Source organism: Psammomys obesus, unplaced genomic scaffold (assembly GCF_907164565.1).
Source record: "Psammomys obesus unplaced genomic scaffold, mPsaObe1.curated_primary_1811, whole genome shotgun sequence".
Classification (NCBI taxonomy): domain Eukaryota; kingdom Metazoa; phylum Chordata; class Mammalia; order Rodentia; family Muridae; genus Psammomys; species Psammomys obesus.
The window spans coordinates 1,292,947-1,318,130 of record NW_026596356.1 but is presented as its reverse complement, the minus strand read 5'-3'; the positions used below and the strand labels follow the sequence as shown (position 1 = coordinate 1,318,130).

Sequence of the window (25,184 nt, the reverse complement as noted above, 5' to 3'; positions counted from 1 at the left end):
CACACTGGCCCCAGTATCTAAAGAAGAAACTGGAGGTCACAAAAGCCCAAAGCTGAGGAAAGAAATTTACTCACCATCAAAGAACAGAAGTAACATTTCAAGAAAGAGCAATCATCCTCTCTCAAAATGGAAAGAAGGGTGGGGATCTCTGTAGCAGGTGGTGTCCTGACAGAAATAGCTGGAGAACACAAGGAATAACCTGCAGATCCTCCTTGGGTTGAAATCCCCAGCACAGTTAAAACTTTTCCTTTTCCTTTTCCCCCCTTTCCTGTGCCCTGGAATCTGTTGCTTCAGGTTCCTCTGGGACTGAGTTAGTCTCACCATCTCCATATGTGAGCAGTATGGCTCTTTTTGTGCCATAAGGTCACTGACAGTGAAGAGAACAGCACCTCCTATGTTTAAATTTTAAAGTTGTAAAGAAAATACTCATACAATTTACCTTCTTATCCATTTTGGGTACACAGTCCAGCAATGTCAAGTACATCCACATTGTGTGCACTTTTGTGAACTCCATCTTGCAAAACGAAAGTCTGTCAAACAACTTCTGTGACACGCCCCCCTCTCCCGCCTCACTCCCAGTCTCTGACGCCATTTTACTTTAATGCATTTCACTAGTGAGCTCTAATTACTCAAACAACATGGAGAAAAAACTCCCTAAGTTTATCTCTTTTCCACATACATTTGCGTTATGTTGGTGAACAACACGCCTCTGCTTTTGAGGAATCAAGCCTGCCTGATTCCAAAGAAGTGGCTTCAGACTTAAAACTCCTAAGAGAGAAACCGCCAAGCACTGTCCAAGGTCCTGCTCTCTCTGGCGGATACAACCTAGCAGGGACCACCTGCTCCTCAGGGGCATCCACTCCCTTCCTAAGCACCCCACTCTGAGAATAGAGACTCAAGTCTGGCCTAAATTTCCTGCAAAAAGGCTATTGCTCCGCCCCCAATTTCTTGACCTCAACCTTCTCCACAGGTCCCACCCCTCAGATCGCAGCTTCTTCCCCACTCCCACAAGTAGCTCTCCTCTACTGTCCTGCCCAACAGCTATCCACTACTCCCAGATACAGGCTTGGCTTCGGTGGCGCTCCCAGGGCAGAGCTTAAAATGCTCCAGTTCACACAGGCACCTTGCAGGACCCTCATATCCAGTTTCCAGCCATCCTTCCAAGGAGCCTCCAGAGCTTTCCCATTCAGTATCACCAAGAAGCCTCAGGTGATACCAGGTAGAGAAAAATGCTTGGCTGAGCCCCTTCCTGAAGCCTCATCTGCCATGTAAGGAGTTATTTTTATTAAGACAGGGTCTCCTCATGTAACTCTTGCTGACCTGGAACTAAGTAGATCAGACTCAACATGAACCCAGAGATCCACCTGCCTCTGTCTCCCAAGTGCTGAAGGTTAAATGCATGCACTGCCACTACCTCACCTGGCTCCAAAGCACTAAATTTAATAGTTGGTTTTGGGTTTTTTACTCTCCAGAGTTTTGGGATGTTTTCTTCTACAGCTTTATTAAATAACCCTTAAGTCTTTTAGATAACTATTGTTCCATTTTTATCAAAAGAACCTTTTTAGTTTTAATCACAACAGCCTATGTCCTCTTAAAATTAAACTGCTTTTTTTTTTTTTAACTGGAGGCTACCAAGTACTCATTACAGAATTGTGTCCTCATGACTACTGAGAAGTTACATAAAATGCAATGTTTCTGGTGGAAATTTGCTCCAATATTCTTGTTCGTTGAAGCTAGTATGAAGTTTAGAAACCTACATTTAAATAGTGACTTTTACATTGGCAGTACTCAGCATACATGTGCATGTCATTCTAGTAGAAGCTAGAGCACAGGTATGAAGTAAGCCAGGGCTGTGGGAATGTGAAGGGAAACGGAGGCTCCCGAATCATTGTGAGCTTTATAGTTTTACAAGTCTCTACCCAACCCCATTTAAGAGGAGGAAGTGTCAATTGAGAAAATGCTTCCAAAAGGTCAGGCTGTAAATAAGCTTAGAGTGCATTTTCTTAGTGATTGATGAGAGAAAGTCCAGCCCACTGTGAGTGGTATCGTCCTTGGCTCGGTGGACCTGGATTCTGTTAGAAAGCAGGCTGAGCAAGCAATTTTGAGCCAATAAGGAGCAGTCCTCCATGGTCTCTGCATCAGCTCCTGTCCCCAGGTTCCTACCCTGTGGGAGTTCCTGCCCTCACTGCTTTTATGGTGAATCCTTATGGAATTCGGAAAATAAACCCTTTCCTCAAATTGCTTTTGGTGGTGATGTTTCATTGCAAGAGTAACCCAACTTAAGACAAGTTCCATCAAGTTCATTTCTCTAATTCTTCCCAAGTTTTTATCTCCATAGCCAATAAGAACATTTGACACTTGGGGCATTTTGTGCATTTTGCTTTATTTTTTAGAGCCTCTGTGTGAAATATAACAAACATTTTACAGACACATGTGAAAAAAAAATCCCTACTGGAAAGGCAGTTCAGTGTTTTTGGACATAAATCAGCATTTCTTACAAGTGAAAAACCCTGCCATTTGGAAGGTAAGTTTTTAATTTTTAAAGGGCTATCAGGTTCTTCAGAAATACTGCCACCAGTACCCACTTTCTGTATTAGGACAGTGTGGCCTAATGACCAATTTTGGATTGTTAATTCTTACATCAGACAGACACCTCTTGATTTTCTTCCTGAAAATTTCCTTTTTGTCCAACCTGAGAAAATAAATAAACATCATTTCTACCTTCTAGAAACTTCAGGAGAGGAAACAAAACCTTCTTTGCTAAAGTAGGGAATTTAACGTTGACGGCAAGTGGGAACAAGCGATATGGTGAGGGGATGCGGCAATAGATGTGGCAGATAGAGAAAGACTAACAAGGGTCCCTGGGGGCTTTTCTAGGGAGGAAAACAGACAACACATTTCTGTTTATTATACTGGGCACTGTGTCAGCCCCAAGTCTAATAGAGCCTCCTAATAGCCTTTCAGACAGGTTTTGTTTAGTTTTTAAATCAATTTATCCACTTTACAGATGAGAACACTTTGCTTTACACAGATGTTAGCCAATACCCTAAGTTAAACTGAGGTGAAGCCAGAATTAAAACTGAGGTAGTTCCAGATCAGCCTACCAAAATGCAGCAGGTTGATTGTGAGAACCATCAATAAAAGAATGGGTACCTAAATCCCTCAACACAGGACATACTCCCCCTGAGAAGCAATTGAAGACTTACGCTAGAAATTCCATTTTGCACATTGGAGACTTCAAGACTGTACATAAATTCCTAATTGCTTCATAATCAAGGCCATTCTTCAGTAAGTTCAAGTGTACCAAACTTTGGTTCTTACAAAAAAGAGCTAAGAGTTCCTCGTGGCAATCAGGGGTTAGGCCACAGTTTTCCAATCTATATGGAAGAGAGACAAAAAGACATGACTTTGTTCCATGACATAAGACAAGCAGTTAAGAGGACTACAGGAACTCACATAATTAGTTTGTGGGTTAAACATAGCCCACCCTGACATGAATTACAATAAGTCCATGGAATTATGCAAGCATAATATTAAAAAACAGCAGAATTTAAGTGTGTGATTGTGTGTGTGGGCACATATGCCATGGGGTACATTGTGAGGTCTGAGGACATCTTTGTGGAATCTGTTCTCTACCTCTGCAGCCTTTTAAGGGGTTTCAGGGATCAAACTGTTTGCACAAAGTATTAAGGCCCTTTACTTACTGAGCCATCTCACCAGCCCCAAACAGTTGAAATCTTGATCTGAGGATAAATTAAAATATATCAAGAGAAGTAGATTTTAGAAACTTGATACTGAGTGCTTAAAAAGCAAGAAATAACGAGACTTCAAACAGTGTCATTTATGCAAACATACATCCAGGGGCTGGGAGAGAGGATTCAGAAAGAATCTTAAACGGGGTTCCATTGCTGTGAGAAAACACCATGGGCAAAAGCAATTTGAGGAGGAAAGGGATTTTTCATCTTACATGTCCACACTGAAGGAAGTCAGGGCAGGAACTCAATAAGGAACATAGAAGCAGGAACTGAATACAGCAGAAGCCATAGAAAAAGCTGCTTTTTCTATGTTTGTTGACAATGATAGTAAGTTTCGAATATTTGTTTAGGTCAGATTTTAACTTTCTGTTCTCTTGCTTTCCAGAGGTAAGCGAAATATCCCAGTTCTAGCCAAAAATGTAGAGGCACTTTCCACTACCTCCCATATTCCAAAAATACTACTCAGGAGATGTTGCCAAACACAATGGTCTAACTGAAAACGAGGAAACAGGATGGGAGACTACCATAGATGTTTTCTGAAAGACGCCACCCAGCAGGGGATTGAAGTAGATGCTAAAGCCAAAAACAAATCTGAGCCCAGGGCGCCCCTGCAGAGACTAATGCATTAACTTAGGACCATGCACAGAGGGGACCTTGATCTCCTGCTCAGATGTAGCCCATAAGCAGCTCAGGCTCCATGTGAGTTTCCTGGTAAAGGGAGCAGGGGCCATCTCTGGTAACATGTTCTCTGTTACCTGCTCTTTGATCACTTCCTCCTGTTGGTGTTGTGGGGCTTCCCAGGCTATAGAGGAAGAAGGTATAGGCGGTCCTACTAGGTTGGGTCAGATAGTATAGGAGGAGGACTCCCCTTTTCAGTGGACTAGGGGAAGGGGATGGGGGGGGAGAAGGAGGGAGGGCAGGACCTGGAGGAGATGAGGGAGGGGGCTACAATCTGAATATAAAGTGAATAAATAAGAGAAAAAAAGAAAAAGAAAAAAAATAAAGAGAATGCTGTTTAGCGCTTTGTTCTCCATAGATTGCTTTTTTTTTCTATATAGGCCAGGGTCACTAGCCCCAGGGTGGTATCACCCACTGTAGGGTAGGCCCTCCCATATCAATCATTAATCAAGAAAAATAAGGTTCAGTGGTCAAGAGCACTGCTTGCTGTTCCAGAGGACTAGCGGTTTAATTCCCAGCACCCAAATGGCAGTTCACAATGGTCTGTAACTCAGTACCAGGGGATCTGGCACCCTCACACAGACATACATACACACAAAACACCAATGCACATAAAATAAAAATAAATTATAATATATAGAGAAAGAAAATGCCTAACAAACTTGCCTACAGGCCTATCTGATGGAGCCTATTTTCTCAATTGAGGTTCTTCTTTTCAAATAACTCTAGCTTGTGCCAAGTTGACAAAACATACAAATGGGCACACCCTCAACCAGGACAGTAGGTAATGATTCTTGCTATGCAAGCATTAGGATTGCATCTCCAGTCAGAACTCACACAAAAAGCCAGGTATGACTGTGAGTATATGTAACTCCAAGACTGCCAAGAGCAGAGACAGGGTGGGTGGCTTCTGGGTTGTTTGCTAGCTGCTATCCTAGTGGCAGCTTTAGAGAGAGAGACTAACTCTAGGAAATAAGGTAGAGAGTAAAAGTGCGACACCTGAGGTCATCCTTTGGCCTCTAAGCACATCCAACACACACACATACACACAGACGACACACATACATACACACAGATCGATCTCTCTCTCTCCCTCCCTTCCTCCTTCTGACACACACACAACTACACCTTTTGTAAGGAGAGTCATAATTGTTTATCATACATTTCAAACTTACTTGCCTCTAGTTAAGAATAAAGAAATAATTAACCAACTATCTGATCAAGAACCCTTGCTCAAGCCAATAATGTAATAGCTGACAAAATAAGTATGTTCTCCCAACCAACAGATTTGAATTTACTTTTTACATCCTGTTGACCCCATCATAGAATAATTTCATGCTCATATAGATGTTGAGCATATTAAACTGTTTTGAAGTTGCTGCCCACATGGAAATCACACTAATGCGATTACACTAAAAGCAAACTGCAGTGTGGACAAGAGACAGCAGCAGCAATGATGCAAGGTACACAAAGAATCACAGAAAGTACATCTTAAGACAGAAAGCATTACGAGATAAAGAGCTATCAATAATACACCCAGTAACGGTCTTTTTAAAATTTGTAGTTATATCAAGCTTGGTGATACACTCCAATAATCACAACACTAGGGTGGCAATGGCAAGTGGGTCATAATGAGTTCAAGGCCAGCCGGGAGTATATAGGAAGATCCTGTCTCAAAAACAAAGACCCCCATTGTGTAGAAAATAACTGTGCAGGACAAAGCTAATGCAGTAGTTTGAGGGAAAATTATAGCCTTACATATCTGTGATAGGAAAGAAAAGCAAAATGTATGAACAGCATCCCATTCAAGAATTTTGAACTGGTAAAATAAGCCTATGGAAAAGCGTACTAGATCTAAAGATTAATGAATAGGAAGTATCAATGTTATAAAAAAAATCCAAAATACAAATGACCAAATTTCCAGTATTAGGATTAAGAAAAAAAAAAAAAGACCAGTATAGATTTAGAATTTAAACAAGTATTAAAATTTTGCTGATAATTTACATAATTTAGGTGAAATAGATAAAATGGATCAAAAATAACTCACTATTGAAAACCCAAACATAAAATTTCATTTAAATTTATACCTCAAGTCAAAATAATCTAAACATAAAATTAGTTTCACCAGAAATTTTTAATAAAATCAAGAAATTGTAGTCTTATAAACATTTTTCTTAAAAAAAACCAAAAAGATAAATATGTTTGAATTCATTTTATGAAATTAGTAATTTAAGCATAAAATTTAATGAGGACTGCAAACTGGGGGAGGAGCATGGGTGGGAAAGCGGGAAGGAGAGTGGGATTGGGAGGGGAGGAGGGAGAGAGCTACAGGGGGAATACAAAGTGAATAAATTAATAAAATAAAAATAAACTTAAAAATAGTAAAAAAAAATTAGAACTTAATCTTTTTAAAGCAGAGATGCTGAAATATGTATTTTTAACAAAAAATTATAAGAAGATATTTAAAAGAAATGCAGTTCAGGAGGCAGAGGTAGGAGGATCTCTGAATTTGAGGCCAGCCTGGTCAACAAGCAAGTCCAGGGGCAGCCAAGATTACACAGAGAAACCCAGTCTCAAGAAAAAGAGAAAGAGAGAAAGAGAAGGAGAAAGAGAAAGAAGGAAGGAAAGAAAGAAGAAAGGAAGGAATAAAGAAAGAGAGAGAGAAAGAAAAAAAAAAGAAAAGAAACAAAGAAAGCAATCTTAGACAAGTTGGTTTTAGCCTCCCAAAAATAAGGATATGGTTCTAATATCAAAATTGCAAAGTACCAAGAGAGTATAGGAGCCAAAATTATCTTGAAGGATGGGAAGACTTATAGAAGGTACCAGAGCTCAGTGTAAAGTTTTATTCATCACAGTGCACACTATTGAGGCTGCACACAGGCTAAAGGAGAATAGAAAACCGAGCCATGGATCCATCCACCAGTGAAAATATTACTGATGGGCAAGATGTGCCTGACAATCAGGGATGAGAGGAAAAAAAAAATCTTTCTTGAAGAAAGGATTTGCATAGAAAAAAAAAAAAAAGCTAGATTGGATCCTACTGCCAAACATTTTAAACATTTATTTATTATCTATGTGTGCATGTTGGAGGTGTGTACGTGCCACAGTGCTCAGACCATAGGTGGCAGGCTGAGGAAAACTTACAAGAATTGTTTCTCTCCTACAACTTGGGTTGTACAGGTTCTGAAGATTGAACTTAGGTTCTTGGCAACAGGTGCCTTTACCCACTGTGCTCACTGACCACCCCATCAGAAGTTTTTAAAGGTCAATGAAAGATCTCAAAACTTCGTAATTTGTGTTTGGGATTTCAATATTTGGTATTTGGGTTTCCTGCACAGAAAAGACTATCTTTGACCCAGAGATCAAAGAAGTGAAGATGAATTAGCATACCTCAGTTCAAAGGCAAGTAAGAAACTGAGTGAACCCAAGCCTTTAGAAAGGGACAGAGATTACAAGCTCCTAGGCAACTTGGCATTCTACAGAAACAAGATGATTGTTAAAGTCTTCAGTTTCACATAAAAAAATTAATTCAAGGGCAACTGGAATATCTGTACAATAGCAGAGTATGGAGAACCCAAATCTGATAACATGAGGTACTAAGAAAGGCAAGAAGAAATTTGAAGTAAAGATTCTAAACCAAAGGGCATATAAAACACAGGCCCACGTATTTGAAATTCAGCTCCTTATTTCTCAGAGTAACTTTCTATAGCACTGTTTGCTTTTTATTCCCCACATTAAAATTACCTTTATCTCCAACAACCACCAACCAGACCTTATTTTGTAATGGAAAACTGAACTCACCCTAGCCTCTGAATGTGGCATCTTGGGTCTTTTAAAGCATGACACAGAATTTGCAGGCCAGTATTCCTCAAGTTGTTGTTCCCAAGGTCTAGGCTCCACAGGCTTGAGTTGTTCACAAGAGCAGAAACCAGATCCATACAAGAATCACTTGTGAGAACACAGCCCATCAACCTACAGGAAATACATTAGAGGAGGAAAGAGCTCTTCAGTAGCAAAACTAAGCTAAGTCCTTCCAGGAGATTTGCCCAGGCAGTTAAGCTGTTTTATGCATTAATACAGCCCAGGACACACTTAAGATGGCCTCATTCCCAATAGAAACAGATGGAATTTCTTAATGGGCAGAAGAGACCAGTCTCATAGACAAAGCTTTCAAAATCAAATGTATATTAGGGTTTTTTTTCTATTTTCATTTTTTCTTTTGGTTTTTAAAGATTTTTATTTTATATGTATGGGTGTGTTGCTTGCATGTATGTGTACACTATGCACTCCCAGTATTCAGGGAAGCCAGAAACCTGCTGGAGCCTCCTCGTACTGGAGTACAAACATTTGTGAACTACCATGTGGGTGCTGGGTTCAAACTCTAGTCCAATGTCAAAATGGCCAATGCTTGTAACATCTGAGAAGTCTCTCCAGGAATTAACAATTCTTTTAAAAATGGATATAAATGATTCCAAGAAACGCTTATGTCTTTAGGATTTGTTTATATGTATAATATTATAATATATATTATATATGCATACATACATACATATATATATTACACACACTATATATATTAAGGTTGGAGGTCTTGAGGTATATAAGCCAATTGTAAAGGCCCCAAGTTCAATCAGTTACACACACACAGTTATTTAAGTTCTATCTTTTGGCTATGGCACGGCTGTCATACGCAGGAACTCATAACAGCTATAGTTACCTGCCCAAGACCAAAATGGCCGAGAGGAGCTCTAGAACCCACCTCTATGTTGATGTGCTCTAGGAGGGAGAATCTTTTCTTTGGGAATTTGTGGCTACCGGTAGTTACCTTTGTTCCAAAGATAACCCCATAGCTTTGCATAGGAGCAGTACTAATTAGACTCAGTGGATTCTAAAATAGTCATTTTAAAAAGGACATAAAATTGAGAGGGAATAAAGTTTTAGGGATAGTGGGAATGGTAATGGATAAAAGGAAAATATATTGTCTAAAAAATTTTCAATAAACAAAATTGTTGTATGAAAATAACATTAAAGAAGAAACAATAAAGCTACATATAAAATATTTTTCTAGGTCCTTTGCACATTCACAGTCTTTACCTCACAGGGCACAGGCCTGTGATTTTTGGTACTTAGGAGATATATCATGAGATCAAGGCTCTCCTGGGCTACAGAGTGAGTCCCAAGCCAGCCTGAACAAGTTAGTGGGATCCTATCTCAAAGGTATATGTGTAACACCTCTGATCCCCATGTCACATCTGTTATTCACTTGTTTTTCCTTTTTTTTCTGCCTAACAAAACCCTAGATATACTGTTCTCTTAGAGTTTGTCTTTGTAGTCATAAAAAAGGCATTGGCTTAATAATCATATCCAGTTAGATCAAATTCAGTAAAGATCAAGGAAATTCAGAATAACTCTCCAAAGTATGTTAATGGGTGCTTAGATGTCACAACAAACTCATTTGGGAGTTGTTACCAAATACCTGAAATAAGGCAATTTAAGTGTCCAAGGTGAGGCAGAGCATTATGGTAGAAGAGATAATATGCCCACCATATCAGGCTAAGAAGCAGAAAAGGGTAGGAAAGTACAGGGGAAAATGACAGACCTTATAGGCACCTGCTTCCTCTAACCAGGCTCCACATGGGTAATGTTTCTATCACCTCCTGAGAGCATCTTTGGATAATGACCAAGAATTCAACATCTAAACTTTTGGGGGGACATTCAGAGATCAAACTGTTAACAGATTTCATGACTCAATCTATTAGGACAACACTTCTGTGTATGCCAAGAACATCTGTAATCCCAGCACTCAGGGAGGCAGAGGCAAGCGGATCTCTGTGAGTTCGAGTCCAGCCTGGTCTACAAAGTGAGTCCAGGAGAGCCAAGGCTACAGAGAGAGACCCGGTCTTGAAAAACAAAACCAACACCAAAAAAGTTTAAGATATGCTGGGTAGCTGGGTGTGGTGCTGCACACCTGTAATCCTAGCATTCAAGGAGGCAGAGACAGGTGGATCTCTCGAGTTTGAGGCCAGCCTGGTATACAAAGTGAGTTCAAGACACCCAAGACTACACAGAGAAGTCCTCTCTCTTAAAACTAAAAAGCAACAACAAAAAAATGCTGGGTTTATAGGGCTGGAAAGATGGTTCAGTGATTAAGATAACTGCCTGCTCTGCAAAGAACCTCAGTTCAATTTCTGGTACATACATGGATGGTCATGGCTCTCTATACCTTCAGTTCTAGGGTTCAAACACCCTCTCCTGTATTACATGGATACAAGGCATACATATGAGACGCAGACATACATACAGGCAAAACATCCATACCCATAAAATAAAAATAGAAAGCAATTGTGGATTTGTGTTTAAGGACCCAACCATTAAAAGATCTAGTGAGGAAGTAGGCCGAGATTGCTTTTTCACTGTTACCCATTTTTTTTCTCAGTTCTTCCTTACAGCTTTTCCCTGACCTCTAAAACAGTCTAAAGTACACAACAACAGTCATAGAAAGCCTACTCCAACTCCTGAAGACTGCAGGTTGGCTCCTGAAGGGTGCGACACAGAATCTTTATTCCACTGTCTCTGAGTGTGTTATATCCCAGGTCCAGATGTATCAAATTCTTATTTTTCAGCAGGGCGATGGAGAGATACTCACTACCAAGCGCAGTGAAATCACAATTCCTTAACCTATAGGGAAAAGCACAGCATGAGGAAAGATGGAGTCAGTATCTACTGCGCAGTGAAGGTCTCATGTTTGCTCAACACTCCAGCCCAGATCACACCTCTTATTGTCAGCCTGTCCCTCGTGACTCATTTAAATCTACATCTACCAGACTTGTGTTCTTCAGAGCCAATCCTAATGTTTGTCTCCGTTTTCAATTTTCTGAAAAAGGTCTCACTCTGCAACATAGGTTGGCCTACTCACTGTATAGCCCAGGATGGGTATGAAACTCAGTAATTCTCCTGCCTCAGCCTCCCTAAATCTAGAATTATCAGTGTGAACCATGACACCTGGCTCAACTTTTCATACTCTAAATCAAATGGTAATCTATTTTCCTTAAAATGTATACAGCTCTCACAGAAGTAGTTACAAGGAGTAGAGAAGCAGTCATGGGGAGTATAATAGGGATAAACAAAGGGAGTATTCTTTGTATAGAATAGTGTCACTTTTAATCAACAAAGAAAAGATATGTTATACCATTAATAATTTTGGTAAACATGCCTTATATATGGGAAGAAATAAGTATAACTCTTACAACAAAATTAATTTGAAAAAAAACTTAATATGTAAGTGTTAAATTCAGGATAAAGTTGGGATAGCTTAACATGTAAATGTTAAAAAGCCATAAAAGTTATGAGATGACAAAATTACATTTTAAAAAGGTATTTTTAGATATGATGAAAAGTTTTAGGAATCATGAGACAGAATTTAAACATCTGGGCTTGGTATGTAGTAAATTTCTGTAATCCCAGTATTTAGAAGCTGAAGCAAGAGAATTGTCAATTCAGGACTAGACGAAAAGTTCAGAGCTAGACCAGACTACATAGCAAGTTCAAAGCTAGCACAAGCAACACAAGATCATATCTTGAAAGCAATTTACATATTATGAAGCTTTGAAATAATAAAGGAAGTTAGACAGAAACAAGCTAGTAAAATTATCTGTAGTATATAAAAGTAAGCATGCATGATAATAATCATTAGGTATGACATTTATAACAGAAAGCATCAAGTAGAAATTAGAGCCATTGAAGAAGCAATTCCTAGCATATGAAAATCCCTAAATATCTAAAAACGTACTCAAAGTCATTTAAAAGTCGTGTTTGTAAAAGAATAGTGTGTATACATATAGGCATATGTACATTTGTGCATATACATACATAAGTGTATGTCTATGCGTTCATTGTAAATTGTGTTACCCTGGGAAGGTAACAGCAGACACTCACACAAGGCTTTGTAGAGTACATTGTGGATGCTTTAAGACACCACTGAGATGCTCTATCCCTTCATCTCCCAACAAGTTGCCTGTCAAGCATAAATGTGTCAGCCTCTTGCTTTTGGTGAGAGCCATGGAGAGATCATAACAAACATCTTTTGTGAGGCCACAATTTGATAAGCTGAAGGAGAAACAGTTTGGGAAAGAAACCACTCGTTAGTTTAATTCAAGACATTTCTTCAAATGTCTTGCCTTGCTTCACGAGGAAATTATCTGATGCTTTTATCAGTCACTTTTCCTGTAGAATCAACCTCGACAGACATTTAAATTGTGAATTCCATTGCATCTAGAACAGGAGAGAACGAAAAAAGGGGAGAGCTCTAGAAATAAATGAAAACAAAATAAAAAGGAAGAAAAGTATTTACAAAACCAAGTTAAACATGAAAAGACTAGGCTGGGGAAATAACTCAGTTGGCAAGTCCTGTCCACACAAGCATAAGGATCTCCATTTTGATCACCAGCACCATGTAAAAAGCTGAGTAAATTAGCATATGTTATAAATCCAGTTATGGTTGAGTGGAGACAGACAGATCCCTGGGACTTGTGCTAGCTTGCCAGCCTAGCCTATTTTGGTAAGTTCCAGCCAGTTAAAGACTGTCTCATAAACATGAGATGGATGACTTCCAAGGAACAATAACCAAGGTTGAACACACACACACACACACACACACACACACACACACACACACACACCCCAGTGAGATACATAAGAGATATAGTGACAGAGGCACACAGAGAGACAGAAAGGCAGAGAGAAAAAGACAGATACACATACAGAGAGATAGACATGGACAGAGAGTGACAAAGAGAGATACAGAGAGACACACACTCAAAGAGAAGTGCAGAAGTTTCTGAGTTTGATCCCAGGACTAAAGAAAGAAAACAGAGAGGATTGAGTATAGGAAAACCTCTGCAGATTTGTGGAAGACTCATCCAGGACGGATCAACATGGCAGCTAACGTTAACCTACAGGTCATCCCTATCCAGCTCACAAGTTATAAGCAATCTGACTCACGACAGTCTCTCTAGACGGCAGCTTGGGTTTAAGGCCTTGCACAACCACTTTACTCCGTCGTCTGACAAATTGTTGGTGGACAGATTCAGAAACACCAGGCTTTCGTTTCTGTAGAGTACCTCGGATAGACTTATACAGAAGTCTGAATCCAGGCCACAGGATTCCAACCTGGAAAGCAACATAGAAGGAAAATGACACATTTCAGAGAATTACAGCCACTGTCCACTCAGCTAGAGGATGGCAGTCTCCCACTTTGGAGATCTTGGCTGAACACTCAGCTTCTTTACACAACCCAAAATATTTACTAGCCAAAGCATATGGCCCTGATGGAGTTTTCAGTGGGACTGGAAAAGAAATGTCTTTCCCATCCCCCAATTCCTCTCAAAAATATGAACAGATACAGTTTTAAATCCATTAAGTGGTATTTTTTTCCACCAGGAGGAGAGAAGTTCCCTCCGCCTACAACTTAGAAGGGCAGAAGGATGACTGTGAGATGGGTGTTGTGCACTTATTTGTACAGCAAAGACCATTAGTCAAAAGACAAAGCTGTGTCACGCACAGGCTTTTATTCACGAGTCAACCCACATTTTCTAAAGGACCTAATTTTGCTTTAATATTGAAAACTTTATTGTAAAAGAATGGTAAATAAAGTGAGGTAAGTCAGACCCAAAGATCTACACATCTCAGAGAAACTCTACATAGTTAAAATAGGACTTAATTCCTAAGAATGAAAAGCAAGGGGGTAATGTGCTGTTGGCAGAGTGCTGGCCTGGCATGCCAAAAAGCCCTGGGTTCGATCCCTACCCACATTATAAAAAGAATGAGAATAAGCAAATCAGAAATAAAATTGCTTCTTAAATCAAAATGAGAGAGAAAGTGCATGTGGGGGTCCTTGTAAATACCTGCACAGAGGCCTATGCAGAGATGACATGGGCTGTGTGCACAGGTATGTCCTTCATTTTTATTTTATTTTTGTTACTTTTTTTTTAAGCAGTGCCTACATCCCTAACCTTTAAGCAGTCCCTTTTCACCGAGTCATTGAGTTCCCTCCATTAAAGGCTTTGTATTAGAAGGAACAGGAACATCTGTGTCATCTGTAGGCATAAGGTTATTGTGTAATTCAAATGCTGATTTCTGTATCTCCCATATGTGGTTGCAAGCCTTGTTCTAAGAATCTTCTGTCTTGAAATTGTATGAACTCTTGCTTCCCAGTGGCCCCCTGATAAGTCAATAAAGCAGCTTACAGCCAATCAATGAGCTGGGGAGAGACTTCCTGTCAGCCAGAGGAGGTGGAATTAGAAGAGGAAGCAGAGGATTCAGACAGGGGACTCAATGATGAATGGAGGTCCTGGAGACACCAGGAGAGAGAGCGCTCGGTAGGAAAACTACAAAGTGCAGTATCCTGGGACTTAACATTGGGAGGAAACCGGATTAGCCTAGAGGGTTAAGAATGGAGTAATAACTGCTCAATTCTTGTGCTGTGAAGCAGATTATAAACAAATAAAAAGAGTCTCAGTTGTTTATGATAGCAAGGTTAAGAGTGAAACTTGAGAAAGTTATATAAAAATAACTGAACAGTCATCCTACCATTTGTCACTGTGGCAAAATAGCCAGCAAGCAACTAAATGGAGTAAGATTTATCTTGTTTATGGTTTCAAAATATTCAGTCCATCATGGCATGGATGGGGGTGGGCAGAGGCGTAATGTGGTGGCTAGGAAGAAGAAAAGAGTGAAGTTGGGAAGAGAGGAGAAGGAAGGAGACTCATTATGTAGACTTGGTTGGCCTGGATTAAAGGTGTGTGCCTCTATCTAAGCTTTTCATGCATATTTTAAGAGCTAATTTATTATGCAGAATGCAGTGTTGAAAACACCTACAAAGACAAGGAGAGTAGGTCTTTCTTCTTGATAAAATTTATGAAATTATAGTGAAACATTCACATGAAAGTTATTGATAATGTGTACCTTTTCAGTGTGTCCAGGTACAAGATCTGAAGTGTTTCTCTACAATTTAATTTTCTAGGACATTTTATCCTACATTTGCAAAATTCTTACAATAAGAGATTCTAGTTAGCAGAAAGGTCTGGAAAGTACTGTTTTTCAACACTTTCCTGACTCCTATTGTGTAAAAATAAGAGAGTAAGATATCAAAGTGCAACTCTAGAGTTCAGCTTAGCATGATCCATGCACAAATCAGACTAATAAGGTCATTAATACTGTCCAAATCTAATGCAATGTCAAGCAAACTGGAAGCTGGATACTGTCCCATATGAAATATTTACAAAAGGCCTGTAACACTAGTGATTATAATACCCATGTGGCCACTCACATTTGGAGAGCAACCAGCATTCTATAATGTAGTGTTATATAATTGGAAACTTGATAACTTCCAACAGAACAGTCACTGCTAGTCCTACTAAGTCAAGTCACACACAGAGTCTCCTATTTGATAGCTTAATCAGTAGAAGGCATTACTCAAATCTTAACAGAAAATGCGACTTCTGGTGTTGAAGCTTTTGCTTTAGAACAGCTAACACTGTAGAGAACATCTTCCCTACCAATAACAGTGTTGTTGGTTTTGTTTGTTTATTCTATTGATATTTTCTTTTTAAACAGAAGAACCCGTGGCATATATCTCACTTGGCTTCCAGATAGTACAGCTATAATCCTAAGTCTACTTGCCTGCTGGCTAAGTTTCTATCTCAACCTGACCCACCACAACTGTACTCAACAATCACCCATCAACTCTCGAGATGTGCTACGTTGAGTGAATTTCATCTTTTAAAACCTTCCTTAAGTGAATTTCGCCATTTAAAACATGGTTAAAACTTTTAAAAAATCTCCAGTGGTCACAGAATTTACCTTTCCATTTTCAAAAGGTCTTACTCCAGGCTTTGCTACTTTTCCAGTACCTGGATTATAAATCTTATTTGTGGGAATTAACTTACCTTGGCCCTTCATGCATTAAGAGTCAGTCCCAACTCTCAGGACTGTCCAGGGATTATAAAAACTTCTATGTTGAATCTAGTTTTTCAGTTTTTTGTGTGTGAGAAAATGAATTAACTAGAACATTTCACTAGAAAATAAGGGTTTTCTTAAAAGCTGTCATCCAATGTGGAAGCCAAGTGTGATGGTTAAGGCTCTCTCATTCCTTAAGAGCATTAACTGAAGGGCCACCAATAAGAGTGAGTACAAACCTTGACAGTTGACACAGCTGCCACACTGTTCTTTCTCAGCCCTCTAGGCTTGGCTTTGAGCCACAGTAGAAGATGGGTAGGGATTCATTAATTATCACTAATCAAGTACAACAGAGCTTTTTTCTAATATGGTTTTCAGTCATCAGTAATCAAAGACACAGCATATCCCAGAACTGAAATAAGAAAAATGTTAATGTTCATCAGCTCTTGGTTGGTTTCCTCCCTTCATTTGGGAGATGAAAGACAGAGTTATACAATGAAAAGTGTTTCATGGGGAATGAGGAGTGAGTAGTCTTAGTGGGGAAAAAAATGAACTAGAAAGGTAGGCTTCCACTAACTGTACAGCCCCATGAACACCAAGCCCAGACATCAAGTGTCTAATTTGGCAGATACAAGCTAAGTTACAATAAAAACTCAAGCTTACCTCAGCACCCGTAATTTGCATTGTTGGCATTTCAAGGCTTTGCTTAAGTTCTCGAGTCCATTTTTGCCTAACCGAGTCTCTCTCAGGTCAAGATGTGTCAGGGTATGGCAGGAGGACAAAAAACTAAAATCATGACAGCTATTCAGGAAATAGACTTCTCTGAGCCTTCAAAAGAAATACATGCAGAATCATTATATAATTATCTCCACCACAGTTTTATCATCCCCTTCCAATTCTTCCTTTCATCTCTTACCGGACTCTGGACTTCTCATACTCCAGGTAGGGCTCCAAATCAGAGTTCCAGAGAATTGCTGAGAAAAACAAATAGGCTACAACATATCTTTTGATTTGTAGCCTGACAGCTACAATAGTCAACTATTCTAACATGACAGGAAATGAAGATGATAACGTCAGGAAAGGTAGAGAGAAGCCTCTGACTACCAAAACTATCACTGTCACTCTGAATACTGCAAGGACAACATGTATTTATAGTAATTAAATTCTTCCCATATGCTGGGTATTGTGGCACATGCCTGTAATCCCAGCACTCAGGGAGGCAGAGGCAGGCAGATCTGAGTTCAAGGCCAGCCTTGAGTTCCAGGACAGCCAAGGCTGCACAGAGAAACCCTATCTTGAAAAACAAAAGCAAACCCTTTCTACAATCAAAAGCGAATTCACAATTAAAATCAAACACCAGATGTTTATCAATACTAACATCTATGGTTGCAGTTACACTGTCACTCTGTGGGCATTAGTGAGTCTACAGAGGCAGCATAGAAAGCAAATACAAAGGCCATCTTCCAATTTTTCTTTATTTCATTTTTCTTAATTGCATTTGTGTTCAACATACTCAATTCTCCTGCAGTACCTCTTCTGACCCCGATTTCCATTCCCTCATACTGCATCTTAACCATTATTCCCCTGGAGACCATGTCCCTCCTTTCAGCTCATTGCCAGCATTCCATTCCCTCTATTCCCAAGTAAGCACCCACAAGAAAATACTTTTGCCTATTTACACAGCTAACCATCCTCCTAAGTCACTATGTAAATTTAAATTGTAAGCAGTTTTTCAGGGGAAAAGGACTTACACTAAGGAGCATAAGACTGAGAACAGTCACCCTGGTGTCATCCCTTAGAGAGACCCTTCTTCCTTAAAAGAAGCCATAGCCAAAAGGGAGCATTGGTTATTAATATTTGTGCTGGTGACATTTGGGGAAAGACAATGTGAGAGAGATGCTTAGAGATGGGCGAGAGGACTCATGTATCCAGCAGTCTCTCCTTATCTATAGGTTTACATCTGCTTAAAATCTAAAGTCAGAGCTCATAAACAATGAGATTCTAAGGAAAAAATATTTGGTAGGAAGGTAGTCTCCAAAAGAACACCTATTTTGGCGGTACTAGGAACAAGGAGGAAATCACTTGTGTAGCACTAAGTACATACAACTCATGAGCAGAGAGACACTTGAACACATGACTAGCCCTAAATACAGAATGTGTTGACTCTCCTGGGGGCTGGAACTGTTAACAGCAAGTGACATGAAAACGTGCACATTTTAAATTGAGAGTATCTGGAAGCAAATTAAGATCTTAGGACTGACAACAGTAAACATGGGCACAGATGAGGAGCAGGTGGGCTGTTTGTATACTGTGGGCATAATTGCATCACATAACTGACATTTTCTTAACACATCCATTTATGGGCCACCTGACTCACATTTAAAAAAATCATAGACACTTCATTCTCAATAACTAAAAATTGAAGAGAAAGCCCACCAGGGGGTTCTGTTAATGAGACAATTTACTAACAATAGTAAGACAGTCAGACAACGCAATGACAATGCCTATCAGCAATAAAAGCAAACTATTCAAATACATAACAAAGGTAAAGCTCTACAGAATTTTGTTGGAAAAAAACACAAATATATACTGTGTAAATTAAATGGTTTTCATAATGAGAAGGCTAGTTCAAATTAGAGTAGAAAATGATTGCCTCAGGACTGAGTGATATGAAAGTTAGCGGTGCAAGAGTTAGGAGGTGTAAATGGAACATTTTAATCTCACTACTTTTCTACCTTATTTTGAGTGTTGGCTACATAGATGTTTATAATTGTCATTAAATTGTCACATTCAGTACAACTGATTTTATCAACATAAACTATTCAAAGGAAAATTAATATAAGTTTCTATGCCATGTCTTTGAAAGTAATTTTGTGACCTTAATTTAAGGCCTAGTTCAATGCCATGCTTCATCTAGAAAATTCCTAATGGAGCCTCAAAGCCAACAGCTACTACAAACATTATATCTATCTCAGAACAAATGAAGTCATACTCCTGTATATCCTCAGGCATCTCCATTTTCCATTTCCTTAGAATATTTTGCCCAGTGCTTGTAAGTACAGTCATATATCACTTCATGAAGGAAGAATTTTATTTTTATAGTATTTTGTGATTGTGTCCTTATGCAAACATGAAAGTCTGTCTTTACACATACTAACATGGATATGGCCACTAGGCAACAAAGTGTTATTGGGACTACTTTCATCCCTCATTGACCAAAAAGCCTTTATGTGTCGTATGACTGTTTCTATTTACTACCGATTTCTCCTAACTAGTAAGAGTAGAAGGTAGGACAAAGAAAAACAATGAAAAAATGTAGAAGGAATATCTTGAGTGTTGTATAGATGCAGCATCTGTCAATTAAGAAAAAAAACGCCAACAAAAACCTATGGCCTATGATCAAAGCAGGAAATTGGTGGGACATCCAGCAGGCAGAAGGGATTCACTGGCAAGATGTGAAGAGAACGAGGAAACCAAGAAAACCCAAAAATCTGGGCCCAGGGGGTCCTGCAGACAGATGCACCAACCATGCATGGAGAGGACCTAAACCATCTGCTCAGATGTAGCCCATAGGCAGCTCAGTCTTCATGCAGGTTTCTGAGTAAGGGGAACATGGGTTGTCTGACACGAACTCAGTTGCCTGCTCTTTGATCACTTCCTCATAGCAATGTGGCCTTGCGAGGCCACAGAGGAAGAGGATACAGGCAGTCCTGATGAGAGTTGTTAACTAGGGTCAGATGGCAGGGGAGGACGACTCCCCTTTTCAGTGGACTAGGAAGAGGGAGGAAGGGTAGGACCAGGAGGAAATGAGGGAGGGGCTTATAATTGGGATATAAAATGAATTGTTAAAAAAAAGTAAAAAAAAAAGATGTGAGGAGAATGGATGTATGGGGCATGAGCTCAGGTAACCAGCCTTGTGGCAGAATGTAAATTAGTATAAATGGGCTAATTTAAGTTATTAGTCTTATATTATTGGTATAAATGGGCTACTTTAAGTCAGAGAAGAGTGTAGCTATATGGCCTAGGTATTTGTAAAATAATAATTGAATTTCATGAATCATTCAGGAGCTTGGGAATGGGAGAAAAAACTTCTTCCCACAACAGAAAAGCTCACATTAAAATTTGCCATGTGCAAGGTGGTGGTGGAACACATCTTTAATTCAGCACTCAGGAGGCAGAGGCAGGCAGATCGCAGAGTTTGAGGCCAGCCTGGTCTACAGAGCAAGTTCCCGGACAGCCAGTGCTACACAGAGAAACTGTATTGCAAAAAACAAAATAAAACAAACAAACAAACAAAAAAACCCAAAACACAAAAATCACACATGCACACACACACACATTCCCATACAAGACTTACAGTAGTTTTTGTAGTTTACACCTTGGGTGACTTAATTCTTCATTTAGAATTTTAATCAATAATTCATCAAGACTGCTTTCACAGAGATGCATTTCTCTCAGGGATTCATTTGTATGAAGCACAGAAAACAGATCTTGCCAGTAGTGAGTGATTCGAACAGTAGCATCCTTGGAGCTGTGTAATTGGAAAAAAGGAAAGACAAGCCATGTTTGCCTTAGAAGATTCTATTGGATCAAAGTATGCTATGAAAGAGCATCAGGTACATCTTTGCTACACACAGTCCACCAGGACGTCTGCTCAGGCTACCCCAAGATGTTATTTACCCAAGCCTATCTCCCCAAGTCTCATCCGTTCCCTCCACATATATGCAATTAAAAACCATAGAAACTTCATTTGGAAGGGAGAAAGTCAAGGGTAAGAAAAGTCTGACCTACATATCTGTGTATTTTGTTTTTTGTTTGTTTTAAATTTTGAAACAGGGTTTCCCTATATATCCCTGTTTAGTCTAGAACTTGCTATGTAGACCAACCTGATCTCAAACTAACAGGCTCTGCCTCCACAGTGCTGAGATTAAAGGCGTGACCAACCACTTCCCCCAGGTGAATGCGTAAGGTTATACACCCATGTGTGGACACCAGAAGATCACCTCAGGTATTGTTCCTCGGGTATTGTAGTACAGCGTTTTTGAGACAGGGTTTCCTCACTGGCTTGGAAATTGCCAAATAGGCCAGACTAGTTGGCTAGTGAGTTCTAGGAATCTGCTTGACTCTGCCTCCAAAACACTGTGATTACATATGTATGTCACTCTGCAAAGTTTTGTTTAATGTGGGTTTAGGTATCGAAATGTCTTAAAAGATTTCAAGGCAAGTGCTTTACTAACTGAACCATCTCCCCAGCCATCTGCATTGTGATGAAATTGAAATGGCTGAGGTTGGGGTGTTGTTTAGTGATAGTTATCTAGCATGTTGAGATGCTGGGGTTTGGAGTCCCAACTCTGCGGAAGGGGAATGCAATGAATGATGCTGCAGAATTGTGGGCTGTGACTTGGGTCTCAGCTTGTAAGAGGATTCAAGAGCTTCCTATTTACAAACATCTTAGATAAATGGTGAGCTAGAGAGAGAATTGTCAAACGTGTCAAATTTAATAAGATTGATTTTATTAAATACAAACCATCCAAAGAAAATTAATATAAAATAAGTTTCATAACATGTCTTTGAAATACTTTTGTGACCTGAATTTAAGACTGTAGAATTAAGGCCTATTATAGTGAAATGTTATGTTCTCTTAACAGAGGAATACTTTTGCAACAGTGGAACAATTTGAGAAAAGTTGCAAGCCAAGGGCTTATTATCCAGTGGTGACCTCAGTCATGTCTATGCCTTCATGTAACTCAATTTTTTATAAGACAAATTGAAAATGATAGGGACTATCCCATACGATCAGTGGGAGATCAAATACATCACATGTCAAACAACTAGCAACTATGTGACAGTGCATAATAGTTATTGTTCAGTGCATATCTGAATCAATAATTATTTACTTATATTCTAGATAAACACCTATATATCTCACTTTTGGAATTTTTGGAGTTATGTCTCACCTAAGTAAGTTCACAATTCTCTTGGCATCAGAATTAAATTGGGTACTATGTTAAGCATCTTTACCATATGACTGCATGCCACAGAGTACACTTTTAGTTAAATATAGAAATTCCATAGTTCATGTCTTCTCATGGATTTAGGTGGGGAGGATCAGAAAAGCCAATTTGATGAAAGGGATAGGGTAAAATCATATGAAGAACAGCAGAGTTTAGGGGAATACAGGACAGGTAGATGTCTTCTGTATACCAGCCCCAGCAAGTGATTTTTAGATGGCTTATTTAAAAATAATTACTTTGCATTAGCTAAGCAATGTTTCTATGAAATATACTTCTTTCACCACCATAAAGTGAACACTTACCAAGTTTCACCTGTGGGGTATAAGTTCAACATGCTTGCCAACGTTTCCATTGCAGTCAGTTTGATGGTCTGTAGAAAGCGGCAGTGCTTAAGACAGAATGAATATATATGCAATTGGGCTTCTTCATTAACCTTCACAGCAATCTTTGGGAAATAGCTCAGTGCTTCAGTTATGAATTCTTCATCTTGAGTCTCATACAGACAGTGAAGCAAGTCTGAAAACCTCAGCTGTGATGGAAGAGAGTCATCTATTTCTAATGCTTTCAGACATGTAAGTAACTCCTCTCTTATCTCCACAGATATTGTAATGTTGAAGGTTTCTTCCAGTTCTCGTATTCGGTCTTTATTCAATAGACCAAATAAAAAGCATTTCATCTGTTCCAAATGAGGGTCATGAGAATGGTTGCTTTCAAGTAACAGATACAAGTTTTGGAAAGGTTTGCAGGGATAGTCCTTTTCTCCTGGATTATCTCTTAGCAAGTAAAACAAAGCCGCAAAGAACTCCTGAACATAGGGGTAAGTGAACGTGTAGCAGTTCTCAAACTCTGTGTCCTTCTGAAGAACCTGTGCATCCAGAAAAACTGAGATTTCATTTGTGGTTAGATCATGCTTTCTGAGATTTTTCTGGTAGAGTACATGCTTCATAGTCCAAATGCCTTCAACAGCTGCCTGGCACAGGTTCCTCAGCAGTGTTTCATTGGGCAGAGTAATAGAGCTCCCAACTATTTGTGGAAATAAGCTGCAGACATAGCATGTGAACAGAGCTGTGGTGTTTTGGCAGACCGTGGCAACATTGCCACCTTTCTCTTCTTGCTTCTTCAGACAAGTACAGATCATCTGGCACATGCGGCAGACATGGCACATGTTGAAAAGCCGCTCATTCTTTCTTATTGAATCCATCACATTTATAGCCCATGTCTTATCTTTCAACAGATTGGAAATATAGTCCATTCTTGCATATTTACACAGTCCTGGTAGCTTCACACAATGAGGTTTATACAACAAAGGCACCAGTTTCTTCCAACTTGTGGTTCTAGTTGTTACTAATAAGAATGACTCAGGCAGCATCACTTTCCTCAGCAAACTGCTAATGAGAAAGGACACTGGGTGCTTCTGGGTGTAATCTTTACACAGTGCAAACTCTGGTTCTTCAAAGGAGAAGTCCAGCTCATCAAAACTATCAATTATAAACAGGAGGCTGCTGGGCTGGGACAGGATCTGCTCAATGGGGCCTTCAGTGTTAGGCCAGTTCTTTGATATTAACTGGGCAAAGCTTTTCTCCTTCACTTGGCTAATTTCTCTCCCACTGAGATAAAAAACATAGGTAAATTGTTTGTAGAGATTACCATCTGCCCATGCTAACATTGCATTTCTTAACAATGTTGTCTTCCCAACTCCAGCAGCTCCATAAAGGATTACTGTTTGTGACAACTTGTAAGTTTGGATATTCACATCAAACATACGCTCCAACAACTTTTGGTCTTTCTGCGTAAGTTCACGACTTAAAGTTGCAGATTCTCCAAGCAAAGATGTCTTATCCCATACAATAAAAAGTTTTTCCTTTATTACAGTTCTGTAGTCTGTTTTATCATCTAAGTCAGTTAGAATGGAAAAGAACCAAGGACACACAGGATTAAAACACATTTCTTTAATTTCAGTGCTAAGATTGTCTCTGCCCATCCACCCCTTTCTCCGTCTTCTCGAAGAGCAACAAATGCTCTTAACTACTTAGCCATGTCTTTAGCTCCCAAGGTTAACTTTTGAATAGACATTTTAAAAGACTGTTTTCTTGAAATCCCAGGTCAATATGATTTTGAGCCTGACTTTGTCCTTAAGTCCAGTTTTATTTATTGACTTTGAATGACTGAGAACAGTGGTACATTGAAAGCAAACTGTTCCACTGAATATCAGCTCTTAAACACTAACCCTGCCACCATAAAGCTATAAAAACATACAAAAACTGACCAGAGTCTTTGTCCTCAGATATCATTTCCTCTTCAGAAACTTGGTCTTTTATTACCTCAGTATCCTCCGACATCATGGTCTTTGTTGTCCCTGTAACAGGTTCCAAGAGGATCATGAGGTTTCCCAGAAATAGAGCTTTAGAAATGGTTAGAATGGAGGTCAGATTTTTCTGAGTTGAGATTATATGACCATCTGGGTTTAGTAAAACTAGAGCCAAGAGTTTCAAGATGCACCAGCCTAGCTGAGGGAAGAATGTGCTACAAACACTAGGGTAGACCTCTCGCCCGCTCTCTGCTTTAACACCAGCTGGCACAGCCATCTCTAATGGGAAGGGTGAAAATCATAAAGCCAGCACAGGTGCTTGACAAAAATCCTGCAAAGCTGAACCTACTGATGCCATCGCGGTGGTGCACCCCCCCTTTTTTTGCCCTTGATCTCTTATGTGTCACATGCCTGGGGGGTTATTATTCATACAACTTGGGGATATTGGATTGATGGAAATTTTCTTATGAATTA

General features: G+C 39.5%; 1 protein-coding gene across 1 annotated transcript; it reads right to left on the bottom strand.

The window, feature by feature from the left end:
* Positions 1-2,559: 2,559 nt before the first annotated feature.
* On the bottom strand, positions 2,560-24,744 carry Nlrp14 (NLR family pyrin domain containing 14). The gene is made up of 10 exons (XM_055597464.1): positions 24,669-24,744; positions 22,705-24,295; positions 20,746-20,919; positions 17,052-17,216; positions 13,434-13,601; positions 12,369-12,539; positions 10,941-11,111; positions 8,235-8,405; positions 3,207-3,377; positions 2,560-2,692 (listed from the first exon to the last, which is right to left on the bottom strand). The coding sequence occupies exons 1-10, from the start codon at positions 24,742-24,744 to the stop codon at positions 2,560-2,562; spliced, it is 2,991 nt and encodes a 996-aa protein (XP_055453439.1).
* Between the last annotated feature and the right edge of the window lie 440 nt (positions 24,745-25,184).